We start from the raw sequence: 20451 nt of genomic DNA on the forward strand, positions 1-20451 counted from the left end.
TCCAGCATCCTTTCCAGTTCGCTCTACAGAATTTCCATGTAGGATTAAGAAAGAGGGATAAAAAATGGAGACATGGATGTTTAAAGAACTGTAACAGCCTCCTTACTGGTTTTTCTACCTTCTCTTCTCCCTCCCCGTGTTTTCTCCTCTCCTATCTAGGCTGGACTCCTGGGGCACTATGATCCTCCTAAATTATGGCTCTGAACACTCGGATGATCCCCCATGGTTCATGGGATTAATTGCAGTGCTTTGGATGGTGCTCAAGGTCATCCATAGCGTGACCTAGCCTCACTCTGTGGATGTACCGGGAGGAGGACAAGAGAGTGTGACGGGGATTGGAGAATGCTTGCTTTATTGAAAAGGGCAGACAGCTCATCTTGAGCCAAGACATGAAGTCAGGAGGTGATGATAATATAGTCCAGGAAAACTGTCCAAAATCTTGCTTAATCCTCACTACAGCTCTGGGAGGTCAATTATAGCCTGAAGGAAAGGAGAGTCAGTGAGGGTAATTCTCTCAATCTTTTAAGAGAAGCTGGGATGCAGGTTTTAAATATAAAATCTCCCTAACTTTTAAAGGCTATCAATAAATTCAATTTAATAGAACAACACTGTATAGGTCAAATAAAATCCACCTACAGATCTGGCTTGCAGGTGGCCATTTTGCAACTTATGATCTAAAAATGCTACGTTTTAGACGAAGCTGGTTCCCATTTGCCCAACTTGAAGGGAGCCGTGCTTCCTGGAAGACCCATGTTACTAAATTTGTACCTTTCTCGTGGCACTTAAGCTAGTCAACCGTGCTAGACTGTAAGATTTTGAGGTAAAAAGGTTTGTAGCCTTCGGGGATTAACATGGCGCTCCATTCAGATTAGGTACTTATAAACAGTTTTTGAACTTGGATTTAATAGGAAAAAACTAGAAAAATTTTGTTTTGCTTAAATGTGAAGTCAATAAAAGGGGTTGATGAGTAAAGACGGTTCTGGACTCCAAGCCTGTGTAATGACGGATAATTGCCTGGAATAACTGTGTAGGCGGATCAAGCAGAGGTTCAAAGGAAAGTTGAGGCATTCAGGGTTTATTACATTGTGCTCATTCAGAATTGAAGAGCCTAAAGTACTTTTGAGTTTATTTCACTTCCATGCACAAGAAAGAATCTGGAGCCGGAAAACCATCAGGAAGTCATTATAAAATTTTTGTGCTCAAAGCTTCTATTCTATAACACAAATTAGAAACAGGATTGAATGAGAGCACATACTGTCCTGGTTCAACACACTCAGTGGAGACACTTTGTTTTCAATATTTGTGAAAAAGAATAAAGACGGATTCCTATTTCCTCCTAAGGAATCTCTTCGTTGACCTAACATGAGATCGCTGCTTGCTTATCTCTCCTTAGTACCGCAAATAAACAGCTGCTCTTAACAATTTTCGATTTTTACCACAGCACTGAACCAAAGGAAGCAACTGATAACATAAATATTAGTGGGATGGGAGAATTTGACTGGGCTATCATTTTCTTGCAGCCTTGAAAGACTTGATGGATTTTTATTTTATTTTTTCACTAAAATGGATGATGCCCTATGCAAGAATGTTACTCAGAAATTGTGTGGATTTCAGAAAAATGCCACATAATTTTGTGGATGGAGCTAATATGTGATCCTCAATATACCAGAACTGCTGTGTCTTTAACAGAGCTAAATACCATTATTGGGATCTGTTGAATTTAAGGTCTTTTCTTCATCAGAGTTTAGAGACGAAAGAGGCAAGAAGAGTAATAGCCATTTATTGAGTGCCTCCATACTTTAAGAACATTCTTATTCCATTTACAACACCCTGAAATGTAACATTATTATATCCACATTACAGATGAGAAAACTGTGACTTAGAGACAAGGGAAACTTCCCAAGACTGCAAAACTAGTAACTATTGGGGCCAGGCTTCCAGCCCAGGCTGGTCTGGCTCTACAACCCACTTCCTCTGCACACTGCCCACTGCTCGTCTAGGGATGAGCATCCAATGGACTATCAGGGAGATTAAATTATGTAGCCAAAGTCAGTGGTCTGAAAACCTGCACTGAGTGCTTCTGCCTTCTTGTTAGGTCCTCTTTCTGTCTTCCCACAGCTCAGAGCGGTTCTCATGGGCTCTGCTGCATCTATGAAGGGCGGAGGAAGGCTGAAGATGTCTTAGTACCCACAGGGGCCAAAACTTGCTGGCTTGTTCAACATAACTCTAGTCTTATCCAATGACTGCAAAGGATCTGAACGATACTCTGGATCTGATTAGAGATGGTGTTTATCTGTCAGCAAAGATTCATCTTCAGACAGAGAGAACTACCTAAGTGGACGGCAGTAGAGCATAATGCAGGGTAAGTGTGTGGGATGCTCCGTCAGCATGGAAGAACAGCAAGTGCCCGGGCACGGAGGCAGGGCTGGAGAGGCAGCCTGCTGGGCTCCAATCTCACCAGCTGGCCTAGAAGGGAGCGGCCAGGTTGGAGACTGTCTGGTACCTGCTATGCCTTTCAAACCTCAGATCAAAGCTTATGCATCTCATGAAACTTGACAGACTTCTAAGACTGTGTGTTTTGAGGGTTTATTGACTTCTTCTGGGCTTTTGTTCAACATACGTGAATTCTGGGACTTGAGTTCTCAAGTCGTTTATTTAAAGGGTGCATTTGTCACCTTTAAATGCACTAGAAATTGCTACTTGTCCCTCAATATCCACCTTCCTCTTTTTCTGTTTATAGTAGAATCCTGACTTTTAGCCGGCCACAGGGCCACCAGGAACAAAGTGCTATTCTCAGCCTCTCGTGTATTCCGATGAGTCCATGTGCCCATGTGCTGTCCAGCTGAATCTCAGAGGAAGTGATATATGCGAATTTTGGAGCCTGCTCTTACAGGCAGAGAGGTTCACCCCTGCTCCCCCTTCCTCCACCCTGCTGCCTAAAACAAGCCCAGCAAACAAACAAGTGACGCTCATTCATTCCTTCATCCATCTTTTATTCAACATCCACTATATGTTGACTATTGTACTGCGGCAGGATGGCTGGCAGGAGGGCAACAGCTAACTACAAGGACATGGCATCAAAATTTTCTTTATCTTTGCTAAACTCAGGGAATTTTAGCCCGTATGAACATATTTTAGCAATAATATTGAGGTTTTTTGGTTCATTTTTGCATGTCTATTTGCTTTCAGGAGGAGCCCAGAATATTCTAGGTTCAGCATTTCACATCACTGAATTTCTACTTCCAGGATGATAGAAACTTGAAGAGGCATTAGGGCAGACTTTCTGGATAAAGGATATCGCCTGCGATTATAAATCTGCCTCCTTCACCCACAGACTAAATGATTCCCCAGGGCAGAAACCAGGGTTTGAATTCTTGTCTGTAGACTCCTGGCTCTAAAAGACATCAATACACCCCTGCTAACTGAACGCACTTCCTGAGTAGCCCAGGTGTAGCGCTCACACTTACAGACCATCTAACCAAAAGCAGCCTTGTTGAATGGCAACCAAATGACATCCTCAGGACGGTTGCTTTCCTATTTTGACTGCTTTCCTCTTTAAAAGAAATAAGCAACACGATTCAAGAATTCTCAGACTCTGCAGCTGAGTGTCTCAGGCCCTCATACCATCTGGCTGGGATATGGCAGCCTCCTCCTTTTTGCTCGCCTCTTTGCAGCTTCAGCCTTGGTGTGGCCACAGTCACACTACAATCAGAGAGGACTCTGTCAGACCAGGTGGATGGGTCACTCGCCTGCTTAAGATGCTCCCCATGGCCCAATCCGATTGGATTTGAGCATAACGTCCAAACTCCTTCATAATGTGGGCCCAGCGTCTATATAACCCCAAATCCACAGGGGATCTACTTCCTAGAAGTCCCCATGCTCCCTGGCATTTCTGCTTTGGTGCCCGCCCCTCCTCCTTCCATCTTTCCTTCACCTATTCAACACCTACTTAACCTGTAAAGCTGTAACTCATTCCCTCCTTGGGGGAGCCTTTCCTTATCATCCCAGACCGCTCTCTTCTAGGTTTCCAGAGTTTACTGGGCTTCCTCAAACCATGGCGTTTTCTAAACTCCATATATCTATTTATTCCCTTTAGTCCTCCCATCAGCTGATGAACTCCTGGAGGGCAGGAGGCATGTCCCCACTCCTGAATTCCCAAGTCCTGAAGCAGCGTCTACTACACAACTTGAGCTCCATCATGTTTGATAAATGCGAGACGAATAGAGATGTCTCACTAATGCTAGACACGGGCATCAGTAATAATTCATTGATCACCTACATTCCAACAGCCCTTAACCTAAATCTGTATCTTTTTTTTTTTAACACATAAAGAAAGTCATAAATAAGAGGTAGTGTGAATTCAGGTCTTTTTGCTTCCAAAGACCAAATTGCTTTCCACTATACTGTTATACCAAGTTGCTTCTTGGTTCCACCTCCAAGAACTAAGCAATGAGAATGTGAAATAAAAATTAGCAAACTTTCATCTCTCCTCTATGGATTGGGAACATAACTTGGAGAATGATTCTAACCTGAATTTCTCATTGAGAAAATAATATTTGCCACTTACATCTGAGGGGTGATACGAGGAAGCATTCATTGAAAGAGGGTTCAGGTCTTCTGAGGCTCACACAAATGCTGATCATTGTTAATAATATGCTAAGGGTTATTTAAATATAGAATATTATTTTGCTGAGCACTGCAAAGTATGGAGCACTTCCTTACAAAGTGAGAATATAAAATAGACGATCCACTATCCCGCCCATTAAGAGTTCAGATCTCCTGCTTATCCCATTCAGGCAGTGAACAGTAGGACATTTAGTTTGGTTTTTATTTATTTTTTTAAGCATCACAGAATAGTTTACTAGTTTTCTGATACAAGTTAGTAAGCAGTCCGAGGTAGATGTGCAAGGAGAATCCAGAGTTTTTAGGGGAAGATGCCTATTAAACAAAAGAAAAATTGAACTCAGCTTGGGTAATTAATCTAATTCCCACCTATCTCCACAGTTTCAAAGTAGAAATGAGAAGTGAAGGTCAATTTTGGAAGTATTGCAATGATAAGTTTAGCATTACTGTAATGAGTCCAGCGTATAACTCCACTTAAAATTCCTGCTCAGAGAGAGATGTTTAAATATATTTTAAATAAAGGGGTTCTGAGTTCAACCTCTCTTTTCTCTGATGGGCATCTTGCCTTAAAACCTCTATATTCTGCCATGCACCTACCTCGGACTGCTTGTTAAAACTGGCCTTGGTTTAGGAAATCTAGACCATCCCTTTCAAAGAAGGTGGTCTGTCTAACGCATGTTCAAGGGTACTGAGAACTGGAGTCTACCGTTTGTTTGTTAACACACATGTTCTCCATGTTACTGCGTGCCCATCTCTGCAAACACAGCTGTGGACAAGGGGTAAAGCCCGTGTGCTCTGAAGCTCGCATTCCGGGAGGGACCAACAAATAAACACACAGAATGTCACCTTGGGATTGTGCTGTGATGAAGAACAGGCAGGGTGAGGGGGTGGAGAGTGACCAGCAGGCTGTGCTAGTTTAGACTCAGCCGTCAGGGCACAGCTCTATGATAAATGAGGAGCAAGCCAGGTGGCCGCCAGGAGGAAGAGCATTCGGGGCAGAGGGCACAGAGAACACAAGTTCAAGGGGATGCTTGGCATGTGCGGGGAGCAGGGTGATCAGAGCTGAGTGAGAGGAAGAAATACATGGAGGAGATGAGATTGGCAAGGTCTGAAGGGCCTTGAGGACCACAGCAAGGACTTGGGCTTTATTCTGAGTGATATGGGAGCCACCGGGCATGTGCATTTCAGCCAGGTGGGGATGGGGGGTTTATTCAGGCTGCTTCCCTTTCCATAACTCAGTCAACATCAGTGACTTCCTTGGGGTTTCAGCCCCCTCCCCTGAAGTGGCCGCAGAGTGAGGACACTTCCTCTTTATTCAGACCCCTCATTTCCTGCTGCCTCCTCCTCTGAAGGAGACCCTGACGCAGGGATGCTTGGAAAAGACAAGGAACATCACAAACAAGGGAAGAGACAGAGCCTGAGAACTGCAGCATCCCAGCCGCTCTCTGGGTCTGTGGTTCCTCACTCCCTTGCTGAGCCAGTTGCTTCCACTCTGGTTCTGTGACCTCAGAGTGTCACTGAGGTAGGTCACTGCCACCCCTTGTGCAAAGATGAACTGAAAACTGCTGGGGAAGAGTCTGATATAATTAGGGGCAGGTAAGGTAAAGTGCCCTGGCAAGAAAACTCAAAACTCATATAAGAAGTCTACTAGTAACCACAGTGATGATGACGTTGATAAAGGCTAACGTTACTTGTGCACATTCTGTCTGCCAGACACTGTGGTTTCTTTGTTTGTTTGGTGAGGAAGATTGGCCCTGAGCCATCATCTGCTGCCAATCTTCCTCTTTTCGCTTGAGGAAGATTGGCCCTGAGCTAACATCTTGTGCCAATCTTCCTCTATTCTGTATGTGGGATGTTGCCACAGCATGGCTTGATTAACGGTGTGTAGGTCCATGCCCAGGATCTGAACCCACAAACTCTGGGCTGCTGAAATGGAGTGTGCAACCTTAACCACTATGCCACTGGGCCGGCCCTCTGTGCTAAGTTTTTTATATCCTCAAATGCATTGAATCCTCATCACTAACCTATGAGGTAGGCACTATTATTTTCTTCATTTTGTAATTGCCAAAAATGAGGCACAGAGAGCTCAGACTCTTTGCTCAAGGTCACCCAATTAGTAAGTAGCCAAGTGACCAAATAGAGAATTCCAACCAGGGTATTCAACTTGGAGGCTGGGCTTGCTTCCTTCTCACAGGCTCTATGTCAGCAAAGGAGGCCTCTTTAGAGGTCAAAACAGCATCGTCTTTTTTGGGAAAAATGGAACTGAGTGGAATAAAGGCCAGGACCGCATACTGACAGAGCACAGGCTTTTGTGTGTAATGGGACTGTCGATCTCTCATCTCCAGAGCCTAGTGTGAAGCCTTGAACATGGACGGCATGAAAAACATATTGATGAATGAATGAATGAATGAGTGAATAAAAGCACTTTGTGTAGTGCCTGCCAAACAGTAAGTGCTCAATACATTATTGCCATCATTAAGTTTGCTCATTGCTGGCCCATCCTGTTCTGGGAACGGTGGCCTGAGATGATCTTCTTGGTCAATACCTAAAGGCACGGTGAAGTCACAGAAGATGAAATCAATTCTCTTAGATGTACTATTGATGCAGGCTATCAAAAGAGATACAGCACGAGATCTCGTGTTGGGTCGTGAACAAAATCCCATCTGAATTTCCCCTAACGAATTGCGTGTTTACCTTGGAGATCTCCTGGGTGAAAGCAGAGCTCTGTATAATTTGGAAAGCACTGTCTAAAGTAAAATATCCTTATTTTTCTGATTAACACCTTCACCACCACTGCTCTACAGTTCTTCACAGATCACTCCTCACCAAGGCAAAGGAAAATGTTGGGTGACAGCAGGGACGAGGTGGAGGAGCCGTCACACCACGTGTTAGCAGGGTATTGGTGAGCCCCTGGGCTTTCCAACAGACTTTTTTTTTTCCCCAACTAGATAGCATAATTAGACTTTTAAACAAATTTCACAACAAAATCCAAGACAGATGCTACACCTAGAATTGCCACATTGTTAGATTTACTGAGAAAAGTAAAATGATTTCAACTACTGATTTACGCAAAAGCAGTACTACCACCTCTGGAAATAGAAAGCAAAAGCAGTGTTTTGAACACTAAAGGAAATGTTATATATGAGTTCAATGTCTTATCTTCTAAGATTTACATCTTTTTTTCCCCAATAACTGATTAATGGCTTGTTAATGAATCCTTAGGGATATTTCGGTAGTGGAAGGAGTGAAGCAGAGCACAGTTTGCGTCCTGCTTCTGCCAACTAATAGCTGTGTGATCTTGTGCAAAAATTTAACTTCTCTGATCAGGAACCTACTTATAATGGGGGAGATAAAGAGATGCCTTTGGCTAGTATGTGGATGACAAGGAGTCCCTGGTATGTGCCATGTGCCTGGCACTAAGAAATAGTTAGTGAATGGGAAGAGTTGTGCTGGAATTTTTTAGATGGCCCATGTTGATAACCTGCAATATTGATCCATGGAGATGAATACCTCTGGGGATTTATATTATTTGTCATCACATGGGATGGTTTAACGCTCAGCTTAGTAAATGGTCCCACAAAGTCAAATCTCTGGGGCACACCATGAACACTGCTCACGTATTCCTACAGAATTGCTAGAGATGGGGAACAAAATCCCATAACTAAGCAGCAAACCATCCTATTATTGGGACAAGTAGAAAATTAAGGAAGATGCTATTTTGAGAGAGGAACGTTGGTCCATAGTCCAATCTAACAGAGAAGAATAGATTTGCTGAAGTCATCTTTCTGGAAGCTGAAAGGTCAAGATCTTTTTGAAAACCTTTAAAAAAATGTTCCTAGTTCAGAGCTGGTATATTAGATTCCGGAGAGAGTAATCTAATGGTGCTACGAGACTGTATGTATGTAAACATCCCTTCGGTATATAGTGATAAAAAGAAAAGGCAGTGAATTTCTTAGTCCCATCCCTGAGGGAATTGTTTAGTAATTGTCCAATATTTTTGCTAGGAACCTTCTCTGGGTTCTCCATCCCCTGACATGGTTAAGAGCATGCAATGTCTAATAGTTAGATAGGCCACAGCAGAACAAAAAAAATCTTCCATGGTCATGGAAGAAAAAAAATATATATATATATAGTATATACCTGCATATATTTTCATATGCATGTGTGTGTGTATGTGTGTGTGTGTGTATATATAGATTCCCCCTGGATATATTTACCCAAAAGAGGAATATAAAAGCACATATAGTGAATGTTTTCTAGGGAAAGTCTAACTTGGTGGATATTTTATTCTCAAATACTTTCAATAAAAATTCTCCATTTTAGATAGAGTAGAGAAGATGTAACTTTTTATCTGCTTGAAATTCTCATTAAATGATGTCTCAGTGTTTTTTTTACAGTTGTGTTTTGGAATCAGCTTAGATTTAGAGCTGGGAAGGGATACAATCTCTTGACATAAAGAAATTCTGGCCCAGGCATGGCTTGGAGATTCTGACTTCCCTGGAAAGCTGGGCTACCCACCACAAGATCGCAATGTCTATTAAGCTTACAGCCTAAACATGTCAAGTTTGTCAATTCTAAGCTTCATCAGAAAGTGCTAAAACAGGCCAGTATAAATTATTGATAGTTGGATTCAAACAGAACCACTGAGGATGCAAATAGTGCTCTCTGAGTGTCACATTAAAATCAGCTTATTTAGGAGACCAATGTTAATGAAGACGCCGTTTTGTGTTGTTTTTAAATAAATCTGCCATTCAGGTTAGAGATAGCAACTGTCAGCCTCTCACTTACCTTCCCACAGTTAAAAGACTCTTTAACCAGAGAAGCAAGTTTTTAGTTGACTTTCCTGCTAACGTTAATGTCATTAGTTAAATACCGTACCTTGTCTGTTCCCTAATGGGACAGGTGGCTGAGAAACCTGCCTGTTACCCTTCTCTGCGAGCATCTGTCACTTGCAGAAAACTACTCCTGACCACTCTGTGGAAGATGTTTGCTACTTTCTTCAGAGGCAAGAAAATGCTCGATAGTGCACATTTAAGAATGCTAAGTTTCTTAAACTATTTTTTAGGGTTAATTTCTAATGTTCACTTTTGCATTAATTCATTTATTTTCAACATGGCCTCAATTCTAGTCCATTTTGTGATCAGAGAAAGAGTAAGTTTTTGTCTCGCTAGAGGTCTGGAATCTATTACAGTCATGCCACCCCACCCCCACTCCCTACCCCCCCATACACACCCCCTTTTGGTTTTCAGAAACTAAAGATCATCTGGAGATGTGTTACAAAGACGATTCGCTATTACCGTCATTGAATAGAAAATGAGAGTTTCTGTTAACTTAACAATTTGGTTACTAAAAGTTCCCATGACTATCTCTAGAGGGCTTCAATTTTTAAGAATTAAATCATATGCAACTCAAACTCTTCGAAGGTACTGAGTGAACACAATTGTTTCTGAAGATGCAGAAAGAGCCTGAGAGTTCTGCAGAGCTGGGAGGGCATGGTTGTGGCCACAGATCCTCTCCCCAGCACTGCATTTGCAAAAAAGCGTAAGAAATAGGCATGAAGATTGACCAGCTCTCCCGACAAACACCCACAAGTTCCTCTTCCAGATCAATCCCAAATACCCAATACCCACATATTTGCTTGTGTCCCTTCTCTCTCCTCAAAGCAGAGTGCAAAGTGCATCATATTAACTCTGCTCCATCCTTTTCCTCCTACGACTCTTGCCAAAGAAAACAAGTAATTTGAAATTTCCAGTGGTTCAAAGAGATTTCATTGTCCTAAGTGGCCTCTATGTGCTGGGGTTTTTTTTTCATAACTCACACAACAGCATGACAAAGACTATGAGTCAGTCGCATTATATTACTGTGTGAAAAGGACCAAAAAATACATAAAGCATCGAGCGTTCTTCTCAGCATGATTATCACGTGTCCAGATAGGTTAAGAGACTTGCCCAAGGTTACATAGATTGGGAGGATATTGGCAAATCCTCAAAAGCAGAGGAGAGAAAGTAGGACTTATGAGTCACCTTAAAAGGGCCCTGGTCTTTCAGAAGGGGAAACAAAAGTCCTATAGTAACCCTAAGATTGCAAGCATCTGAAGAATCATTATGCCGAGAACAGATTTCTGCTTATGTTTCTACTTCCCCCGAGAGAACCAACAGGCTTAATATGTAGCATGAGGGAATTAGCTTGAGCACAATTTCTAAAAAGGAGGATCCCTAAAAACATAAATTATGGCATAAGATAGTGACAGCCTCACTAGGTCTCTGAATGAATGAACGATTGAAATAGGTTAAGTGGGAGGCTGGGTAAAAACAAGTCAGATAAGATGGCCTCTCTCTGCATCTACTATTCCCTCTGCTGCAATGCTTTTCCCTCAGAGCTACACATGGCGCTCTCACTCACTTCATTTAGATCTCTGAATGACATTGGGACAATGACATTTAATAAACTGTCACCTTCCCAGAAATGTTTCCACTGGCCACGTATTCAAAAGTGGCCCGTGGAATTTCTGGAGGAAGACAGATATGGTGGAACTCCATTGGCCCATTTCCTCCTCCTTTTGGTACTATTGATCTAGCAGCTTTGGCAAAATTTAGGAAATTGGAGTCTGAAGGGCCGCCATGGCAAGGCCTCCTCCGAGGCCCTCATTCTGCTCCATTTTTCTTCATAGCCTTTCTGGCTACTGAAATTACAGTATACATTTCTTTGTTTACCAGTTCCCTGTCTGCCTCTTGTGTTAGATAGCACACTCCATGAGGGCAGGGATGTCTGTCTTGTCCATCTCCCAGTGCAGACAGCACTGCCTGGTAAGTAGTTAAGTGCACCACACACATGTTTTTGAATGAATGAATGAATCTCTAGTTCCAAAGGTCTTTGAAACTTCTGCTCTTCTTATAAGACTTGGCACGTTTCCTGTCTGTCCTAGTGAGCAGAAAGGAGGTTTGTGAGTCCCCTGTCACCTATGTGGATGCCCTTGTAGATAACACTGAATCCCCAAGATGTGAAAGAGGCACCCTCCAGCGCAGAGAGGAGGCATCCATGCCTCTTCTGTATGGAAGCTCCCATTGCAGAAAAGGGGCAGCCCCAGGCTTGGATGTCCCCTGGAGGAGGGGGGACGCTGCTTTAGGCCGTCTCTGCAGCTCTGAGAAGGCTACCAAAGGTGGCCAGCAGTAGAAAGTAGTGTTTACTGTCAGCTTGGAGCCAGTTAGAAGACCCACAGGTGTGGTGAACTGGTCAGAAAGCATCAGGTGAGTCTCAACATTTCTGACAGCTCAGAGACATTCCTTCTAAAACTGCAGACATCGAGTCTTCATCTTGGGGATACAGATCCAAGTGTCCAAGCAGAGGTTACTCTAGGGGATTCTTGACTGACCTCACCTGTACCCACTTGTGCCGAGAAGAGATAAGACACTGACTTTATTTGATAATCTATGCCCAGGCTCCATTCAGACCAGCCACGTTAGAAGCTCTGGGCATGGGGCCTGGGCATCGTCAATATTTTTAAAAGCTCTCCAGGGGATACCAATGTGCAATCAGCTTCAAGAACCACTAGACTAAAGTGAAATATAAATTTCATTACCCATGTTTGGATCCCTTTCATTTTCCCAAAAGATTGGCTCCTTGTGGAGAGAAAAGACTATTTTCAGAAATATGAGAAGAATACTGGAAAAAATCAACACCACGCACACACACTCACACACACTTACTCACCTACACACATACACACACACAAAACCTATAATTCATCAGATCATTTCCCTTCTATTGAGGGCTTCAAATTTCCTCATCTTTCTGAGCATCCTTATAGCATAAAGCAGACAGCTAAGTTCACAGCACCACCAATGGAATTCCTGGAGAAAGACAAATGGCAGAACTCCATTTGTCTGATTTCCTCCTCTTTTTGGTACTATGGCTCTAGCAGCTTTGGCAAAATTTAGGCCATTGGACCCTGAAGGGTCCCCAGTGCAACCAGGTGTGATCCACCAGGAGGATAAGGCTGTCTAAGTTGCGATAAGACCCTGGATTTGCATATGCCTCCACGCCCTTCAAATAAAACACTACATTTGTGGAGAGTGCCTGCTGCTTTCAAAACCCTGGTGTGGCTGCTTTCCCACGGGGCTGCATGTAGAAAGGGAGGGTCCGTAAAAAGCAAAAAAAGCCTGAGATCAGGCAAGCTGGATGCCGGCAGGTGAGACAAACCCTCACCAGGTGCCTTCCTCTTCTCTGACAGTGTAATATTAGAGACTTTGAAGAAAGGAACTCCTGGCTCCACTGTGTATCTGAAATTGGTAGTTAATGTTTATCTCTGGAGAAACTTTGGTGCCAGAATTTTACATTCGAACCTCTCTTCATGACAACGTGCAACACTCACTTTTGAACAAGGGGCAAGTAGGTTTTCTCAACAAACCTCTTTGGCCCACCTTAATTTGTTTATTTTTCCCCTTTTTAATAAACAGGAAGTAGATCTTTGCTTGATAATAATGTCACTGTTTTACATTAAATGATTAAATGTGTGAAATGAAGGGCTGTGCCTTACAAGTTGCTAGGCTGTGTGTGTGCATGTGCATATGTGTGTGTGTGTGCGCATGCATGTATGTGTGTGTGTGTGTGTGTGTGTTTGGGGAGATGGGAAAGAAAATACTTTCTGTGGCCTGGATTGTCACTGTAAACTCAGCTGGAGTTAAGACATTCCAATAAACTGGCAAAAGTAACCTATCACCGTCAGAACACGTCTAAAAAGATGACAATGATGACATGGCAATAGCTAACCCTTACTGAACCTAAATACGTGTCGGGCACTATGGTAATTATTTTATATAGATAATTTTCTTTAATCCTCCTACCAAGCCAATGAGGTAGGAACTACTATTATCCTCACATTACAGATGAGAACAGTAAGGCACGGAAAGATTAAGTGAGTTGTCCTAAAAAAACAAATCCAGAGTGACTCAGAGCCCTTTAGCAGTAAGGACATAGAATGCATCTTTCTGGTGGGAGTCTTCCCCGAAAACCCCATCCATTTCTGATGCACAGCGTCAGCTGCTTCCGAATCCAGCCCTGACTCACCTCCTTCCCCTGTTTCCTCCCCAGCCTCTCTCAGAGAGCCTCCTGCAGTCCAACGCACTGACTCACTTTACTGCAAAGTGGAGTGCCTGCCCAGCCCCGTGCCTCCCCTCTCTCTGGATCAAAACCCCCTCGGCTTTGAATCCAAGTACCAGTTTCTTCGCGAAGCCATCCCAACCACTCAGGTTCAACCAGCTGTAAGGATTTTGTGTCCCCTTAATTCCACAAAACACTCTCTGTCTTCAAGAAATATTGGGCAAGTGGTTATTTTTATGCCTACATTACAGATACATACGTCACATAAGCATATTTCAAAGTCCTTCCTGTATAAGCACGATGCCTGCCATATTGCAGATGCCTCATAAATATTTTATCACTATCGCTTCCTGGACCGAAAAAGTTTAGATTATTTTATGACGTTTGCAGGGCAAGCACGTAATCAACAGAGAGCTGTAAGGACAGAAGGAAACTAGTAAGTTTTACTTTACGTATACATACTTCTGTTCCAGCAGCTGCTGGAAGATGTCTCTCTGCCCAGTTACCCATGCCAGACTTTGAACTGGTTTTAAACTGGAGGGGCTTTGATGACTGCTGTCCCTTCTGGAGTGCTATGGCAGGGGTGACCAGCAGGCTGTGGGTCTCTGCACACATGTCTCCATTCCGGACGCAACCATAGGCAGCGCTAAACCATTATATTCTAATTTTTGGAACCTCAATATGACAGGTGGTAGACACATCCACAGTACTGGCATAAGAACCGGTAAGCACGGGGCCACACATTTAAAATATGCAGGAAGAACAAACTGGCTTCTTGAACCCATTTCAAAAGAGTGTTCAAAACCACAATCTTGAATGACAGAGCCATGTGTTAGGCTAGTGAACACACAAATCCCACCTGGGAAGCACCCAGGTGTCACTTGCACACCAAACATAAAGAATTCAGGATCTTCCTTTAAGTAAAGACTAAGGCGAGGGTGGAAAATGATTACGCAATGTAATTCCCCTTTTCTTTCTCTCATCACACAATGGCCAACTGTCCTTTTTGTGTGTGTGTGAACTGTTTAAATAAAAAGCTTCTGCTGGTTTTTATTTTAAATATGAGAGAAGAAATCAAAGTTCCCGTTTGACAGGCATGGAATCTTTTTCATAATATAAAACCAAATGGAAAAAAAGAAAAGAGCATGAATATCATCAGGGGACGATTACCCACGACAATTAGACAATTACTGCAGACACTCAGTGAGGACCAGCGCCCTGGACTACTAAGTCTTAAGATGCTAAATTTATTTATGCCTGAACTTTTTTTATGGACAACCGCTCAGGGAAAATGACTTGATTCCTTCACCTGACAAAGACAATTTAGGCAGCTGCTCTCCAACTTCGATTTCCAGAGAGCTGGAGATGAAACTGCTATCTGTAGAACAGCTTTTGTTCAATTTGAAGACCATATCACGGTGTACTTTAGTGACATGCCACGAAGGGGTTACTGTCCCACGATTGGGATGTCTTAGGCGCGATCTTTACTATGTGCACTTTCTTCATTTAATCATTGATTTAAAACCCCTCTCAACATTAAAGACTGGCAAATTGTCCTTTATTGACAGAGATACGAGACTATAAAAACATGTCTGCTGTGAAAGAGATGACTGGGAATCACCTAACAGAAAAGGCAAGAAAAAACAGACAACGGTAGACCTTATCACACTCAAAATTAATGTGCCGGTCCCTCTGCTAACTTATTCTAATTAATACAGCCACGCACTCACCCCATGCATTCCTAGCGCAGACTGTGAACTGAACACTATTAACCAAAGTCTTGCTTCCTTAAGCGAAAAAGGCTCTGTCAAGCAGCTTCAGGAACAACAGCAATGAAAAATAAGATTGCAGGTGCATACCTTAACCTCCTGATTGGTAAAGACCTCGACATCCACCACGCAGGCAACCAGAGTGGAAACATCACAGTCCATGCTAGGGGCTGGCATTCCCCCTCCTGAATTTTCAGTAAAGAGTTAGGCAACCTCCGAGTCGTGCGTGACGGGAATAGCCTCCGGGGGGATGCTGCCGTGGCCGGCCTGGATGCTGCCCGCCCAAGGATCGCCGGAGCTGGGCACCTGGAGCCCTCTCTCGGCTGCACGCACGCAGCCCGCCGCGTCTGAGGCAGAACGGCAGAGTAAGGAACGGCCCGGCTCTCTCATGGCAATGACATCACCACAAAGACTGACACAGGCTGAAGCTATTTTTTTTTCCCCCAAGCCTTTTATCTCCAGGCAGTGCAGTGGAGCAAATTGAACATGATTATGTGCTAAATCTGAACTCAGACTAAATCAATTCGGGCAGCGTTAGCTAGGAACTGAGTCATAGCTGTTGTTTCAGCCGGCTGCTTATGTTTGCAAAAAGCAGGGGGCAGAATCCGACACCAAAGGCTCTGCTTTGGGGAGGGTGGGTAAATAATTCTGCAGATGAACCTCCTGAGGTTAAGGTGTGACAATTTTCTGCCTCGGGGATGAGCAGGAAGTTGAGACCTTTTGCAAATTGCTTGGCTTCTGTTAATTGCCTGGTGCCGGTCGGACGAGTTACACATGTTCCGGGCATCCTAATGCAACCCAGGCACGGGCTGAATAGAAATCCATTTCTTGGAGTGACTAAAGAGCTGGTCGTCAGTCATTTAGGCAGGCTGGTAAGAGGAGATAATTAGAGGTTTGTGAAATTCTATTTGAAGCACATAAGTGTGGGCCAGTCACTCTAAAAGCACTCTTTCAGGCTGGGGATTTCAGGCTGTCCCCAAGGTCATTCAAACCAAAAGCCAGCCCGTGGAAAGGAGTTATACAAACATCTCACGTGGGAACAGATGGCAGAGTCTAATGGGCAAACACACTGACATGGGTCATTGTCAGAGCCTCGGGGCTCTCTCTCGCCTGAGACTTTGAGCACATGGCTTTGCCAGTCTCTTTTCCTGTTTGTGACTCTCTGAAGGGCAGGACCGTGGATATTTCACCTTTGTATCCTGAGCCTTTAGCAGAGTGCCTGGCACAAGAGGGCAATAATTGTTTAATGAATGAATCAAACAAAACAGGAATAGCCTTCTTTCACAGTTGGAGAAAACAAAGGAAAAGTATCAGATGAGTTTTATTTTACCCTTAGCTATAAAAGCCCCAGGAGAACTCACTAACATTCTAGCAGGATCTATCCCCAGTAAGACACAGTTGCATCTTCAGTGGCCATCGGAGCGTTATGATTTGTAACAGATTGGCCCCCCTCTAGCGCACAATTGGACAAAGTGGGCCAGTAGTGCATGCAGCTGAGAAAGGAGACATTTCAGACTGAGGGTGCAAGTTTCATGGTTGGTCCTCATTGGACTACATTCGAGCCTAGTGTTCCCCTTCAGCAAGACATTTCCCATGCTAAATGAAATCAGCCCACAAGTAAAAATATTTAGACTGATGAAACTGTGTGTGAGCGTGTGTGGCACTGCGGGGAATACGAAGTCATATGTGCGGATAATTCACCTAATACTTAGTGAGTGATGACTATGTGCAAAGTTCTGTACCAGATGCTCTTTAAGATAAAATGATGAATAAGCAAAATTCACCATCCTCAAGGGGCTTAAAATGCAGAGGAGGAGATAAGACATGAGATAAACACCTATACAACGAGGCAGTGGTGATGGTGGCTGAGGAGGTACAGACAGCATCCGGTGGGAGCACTGGAGAAAGAGCAGTGGATGCTGAAGGGAGCCATGGCAAAAGAGCCTCAAGGAGAAGGACATGGCCTCTGCTCTGAACTTGAAACATGGGTAAGACTTTGCCAGACAGCGAAGGGGTGAGGAGAGCCCTTCAGATAAGGGCAGCAGACTAGAACTGTCCAGAGAAAAGAAAGAATAGGGTATTTGAAGAGTTAGGCACATTGAAGGTTAAATTTAACTGGAGCCAGGGGAAGACAAGGCAGCAACAGCCAGGTGACTCAACATCTCGAGGGGCCCTCAGTGTGTATCCGGCCAACCATGGAACACCAGGCAAAGTTTCCGAGAAAGTAAACTGGGTCACAGATACATAAATAGAGCTAAAATATAAAGTATACACAAGGACGAATACAATTTTGAATACCACTGACATCTGTTCAAGGGGCAAAACAAAGAAATGGCTATTTTTTCATAAGCCACAGCATATCCTAAAATTTACTTTCTTAAGGTTTCACAGCAGCGGCATGCTGGTAAATGTTTAACAATCAGCTCTCTAGAAAGAGAAGCCCGATGTGTGGCATTTGCTGATTTCTGTGGTGTAAATATGCTCATCGTGGCTGATTGCAGGCAACCAATATCAGGGTACCGAATGCAGAGTTGGGAAAGGACTCTCATCGGACAGACTATAATCTGTTGGCGCCGGCCATTTGAGCTGTCTCCAGCCGGCAGTGTTTCATAGTCATGGAAACCTTGCACCCTATCAGGGATGGTTCCTCCGCAGAGGTGAAGTCCAGCACGTGTGTCTAGAGCGGATCAAGGACAGCAGGGACGACTCAATCTAATCCTTGCTCTCTTTACCTAAAAGCTCTGTGAATTATTTCACACATTCTGTCCAGGAAAGAGCTATAAAGGATACACATGTGTTAGTTCAAGACCAAGAGCCCTGCTATGAGAATTCTCGGCAGGAGGACATTAGTCTAGGCAGGAAGCAGAGCCCCATGCGAAATTTTAAAACGGTAGTTTTTTCTGATGCATCCTCAGTTTCTCCTTTCTGATTTGTTTCTGCCCTGGAACGTCCTTCCTGTACTCAAGAACCACTAACTTTATGCTTTCCTCTTTTAAAATATCTTTTCAAGGACATGGCTCTCAATTCGTTTATGTTAGCATTAAATGACCAAAAACCCATAGTACTGCCCATCCCAGAAGAATCCGTATTTTAACAGGAGACTGAGCTTTAAGTTAACAGTGTTTTTAGAGTGGAATTTTAGCCATTGAGAGTATATAGTGATTCTGAAATAAAATTACTGGACTTTTAATAGGTTGGTTCAACAAATTGGCTTTACAGTACAATTCAGTTGCCTATACCAAATACTCATTTTCTTATAGATCAGAGCCCGTAGGGCATTTCCCTGTTAAAATAGTGTCTTGTTTCTCTAGATAGAATGTACCTTTTTTAGCTGGGGGATGACTGGCAGCCTTGGTGGGTCTGGGGTGTGTATATAAGTGAGGCTCCAAGGCTCCTGCCTCCTGCCTCCTCTCCCATCTCGTCTCATACCATTTTTCTCTTTGCTGTACGTCCCAGATCCACTAGACTTCTCGGCATTCCAAGAAAATGCCAAACTTTTTCTCAACTCAGGGACTTTGCACTTGCTATTGCCTCTGTCTGAAAATATCCAGATCTCTTCACAGCTGGCTCCTTCTTATCATCCAGCTCTGATATCATCTCCTTGGAGAAGTCTTCCCTGATCACCTAAAATAAAATACGTGTACGCATGCGTGTATGCACGCACACGCGTGCACAGCATCAATCCCTAACCCAGCATCTTCACTTTAATTTTATTCACAGTACTTTCACTCTCTGAAATGACCCTGTTCGCTTATTCTTTTCTCGTTTATTGAGTGTTTCTCCACCTAGAATTTAATCTCTACAAAAGCAGAGAAATGCGCCTATTCTGTTGCCTGCTGTATCCTCAGGGGTTGGAAGAGCATCTGACGTCTAGAGGGTTCTCAAAGAAATATCTGAAGGATGCATGGATAAATAAATAAATGAATCTTAAAAGGCAAGTAGAAGGACTCAAACCAACAGAGGTGTCTCCTGACCTGGGAGTTTCAAGAAGGTTCTAGCTGGAGGATACATGGGCATATGAGTTCAGGAATCACACCCATCCCTGACAGCTGAGCCCTGGCACAGCTCTGCTCAAGAGCACTCTTCCCAGTCGAAGTGGCCAGAAAATCTTAGGATTCATCCAAACCACTGCTCTTCCAATGACTGACCACATTAAGGAAATGGATGCAACATGACGCAGATCCCTTAAAGACCACATCCCTTCTCCTCAGGCCAGGCAGCTCTCTAAGAGGATTGACGGCTGAGCTGATGCACTCACCCCCAAGTGGGCAGGAGGACACGTGGACCTTTCAATCCCAGAGGCAGCAGCCATGTCTGCTGTGCTAATGAGCATAGATGCTCCCATTACAACCATGGGTTGTCAAAGCCTTTGCTCCTTCCACGTGTCTTTCTGGATCACTTAAGTTTGTTTTTAATGTTTATTATAGAAAATTTTGAATATATTCAGCAGTAGGGAGAATACCGTAATGAGCTTTCATGTACCCACCACTCAGGTGCAAGAATAAACTGGGACCAATCTTGCTTCCTCTTTGCCAGTGGGTCTCAGAGTGTGGTCCCCAGATCAGCAGCGTCAACGCCACCTGGGAACTTCTTAGAGAGGCAAGTTCTTGGGCCACAGCCAAGGCTGAATCAGAACCTCTGGAGGTGGGCCTGGTATCTATAGTTTAACAAGCCCTCCAGGTGATTCTGATGGGGGCTCAAGTCTGAGAACCACTGCTCCACGTCCCCCACCACTCTCACACTCACCATAAGTTATTTTGAAGCACGTCTGACAACATATCATTTCATCTGTAAAGATTTCAGTATATATCTCTAAAGGACAAGGGCTCCTCTTTTGAAATCATAATACCTGTCATCACTCACCCCAGAAAGCAAAAATAATTCCTCAGGACCATCAAATATCCTGCCAGTGTCCACATTTCTCCAACTGTACTACAAATGCTCTCTTTTGTCCCCATCC

The 20451-nt window shown here is 43.7% G+C and overlaps 1 protein-coding gene across 4 annotated transcripts in view; it reads right to left on the reverse strand.

Moving 5' to 3' along the window:
• RCAN2 (regulator of calcineurin 2) overlaps nt 1–20451 on the reverse strand; it is a 253114-nt gene that overhangs the window by 81240 nt on the left and 151423 nt on the right. Inside the window, exon 1 of one of the 4 annotated variants that reach the window (XM_014734471.3) lies at nt 15582–16603. The exons of the other annotated variants lie outside the window; for them this stretch is intronic. Within the exon in view, the coding sequence (XP_014589957.1) occupies nt 15582–15668 (87 nt within the window). The 5' untranslated portion in view covers nt 15669–16603. Of the gene's footprint in view, nt 1–15581; nt 16604–20451 lie in introns of those variants that run through there. 4 annotated transcript variants of the gene reach the window in all.

The sequence above is a fragment of the Equus caballus genome, chromosome 20 (assembly GCF_041296265.1).
Source record: "Equus caballus isolate H_3958 breed thoroughbred chromosome 20, TB-T2T, whole genome shotgun sequence".
Classification (NCBI taxonomy): domain Eukaryota; kingdom Metazoa; phylum Chordata; class Mammalia; order Perissodactyla; family Equidae; genus Equus; species Equus caballus.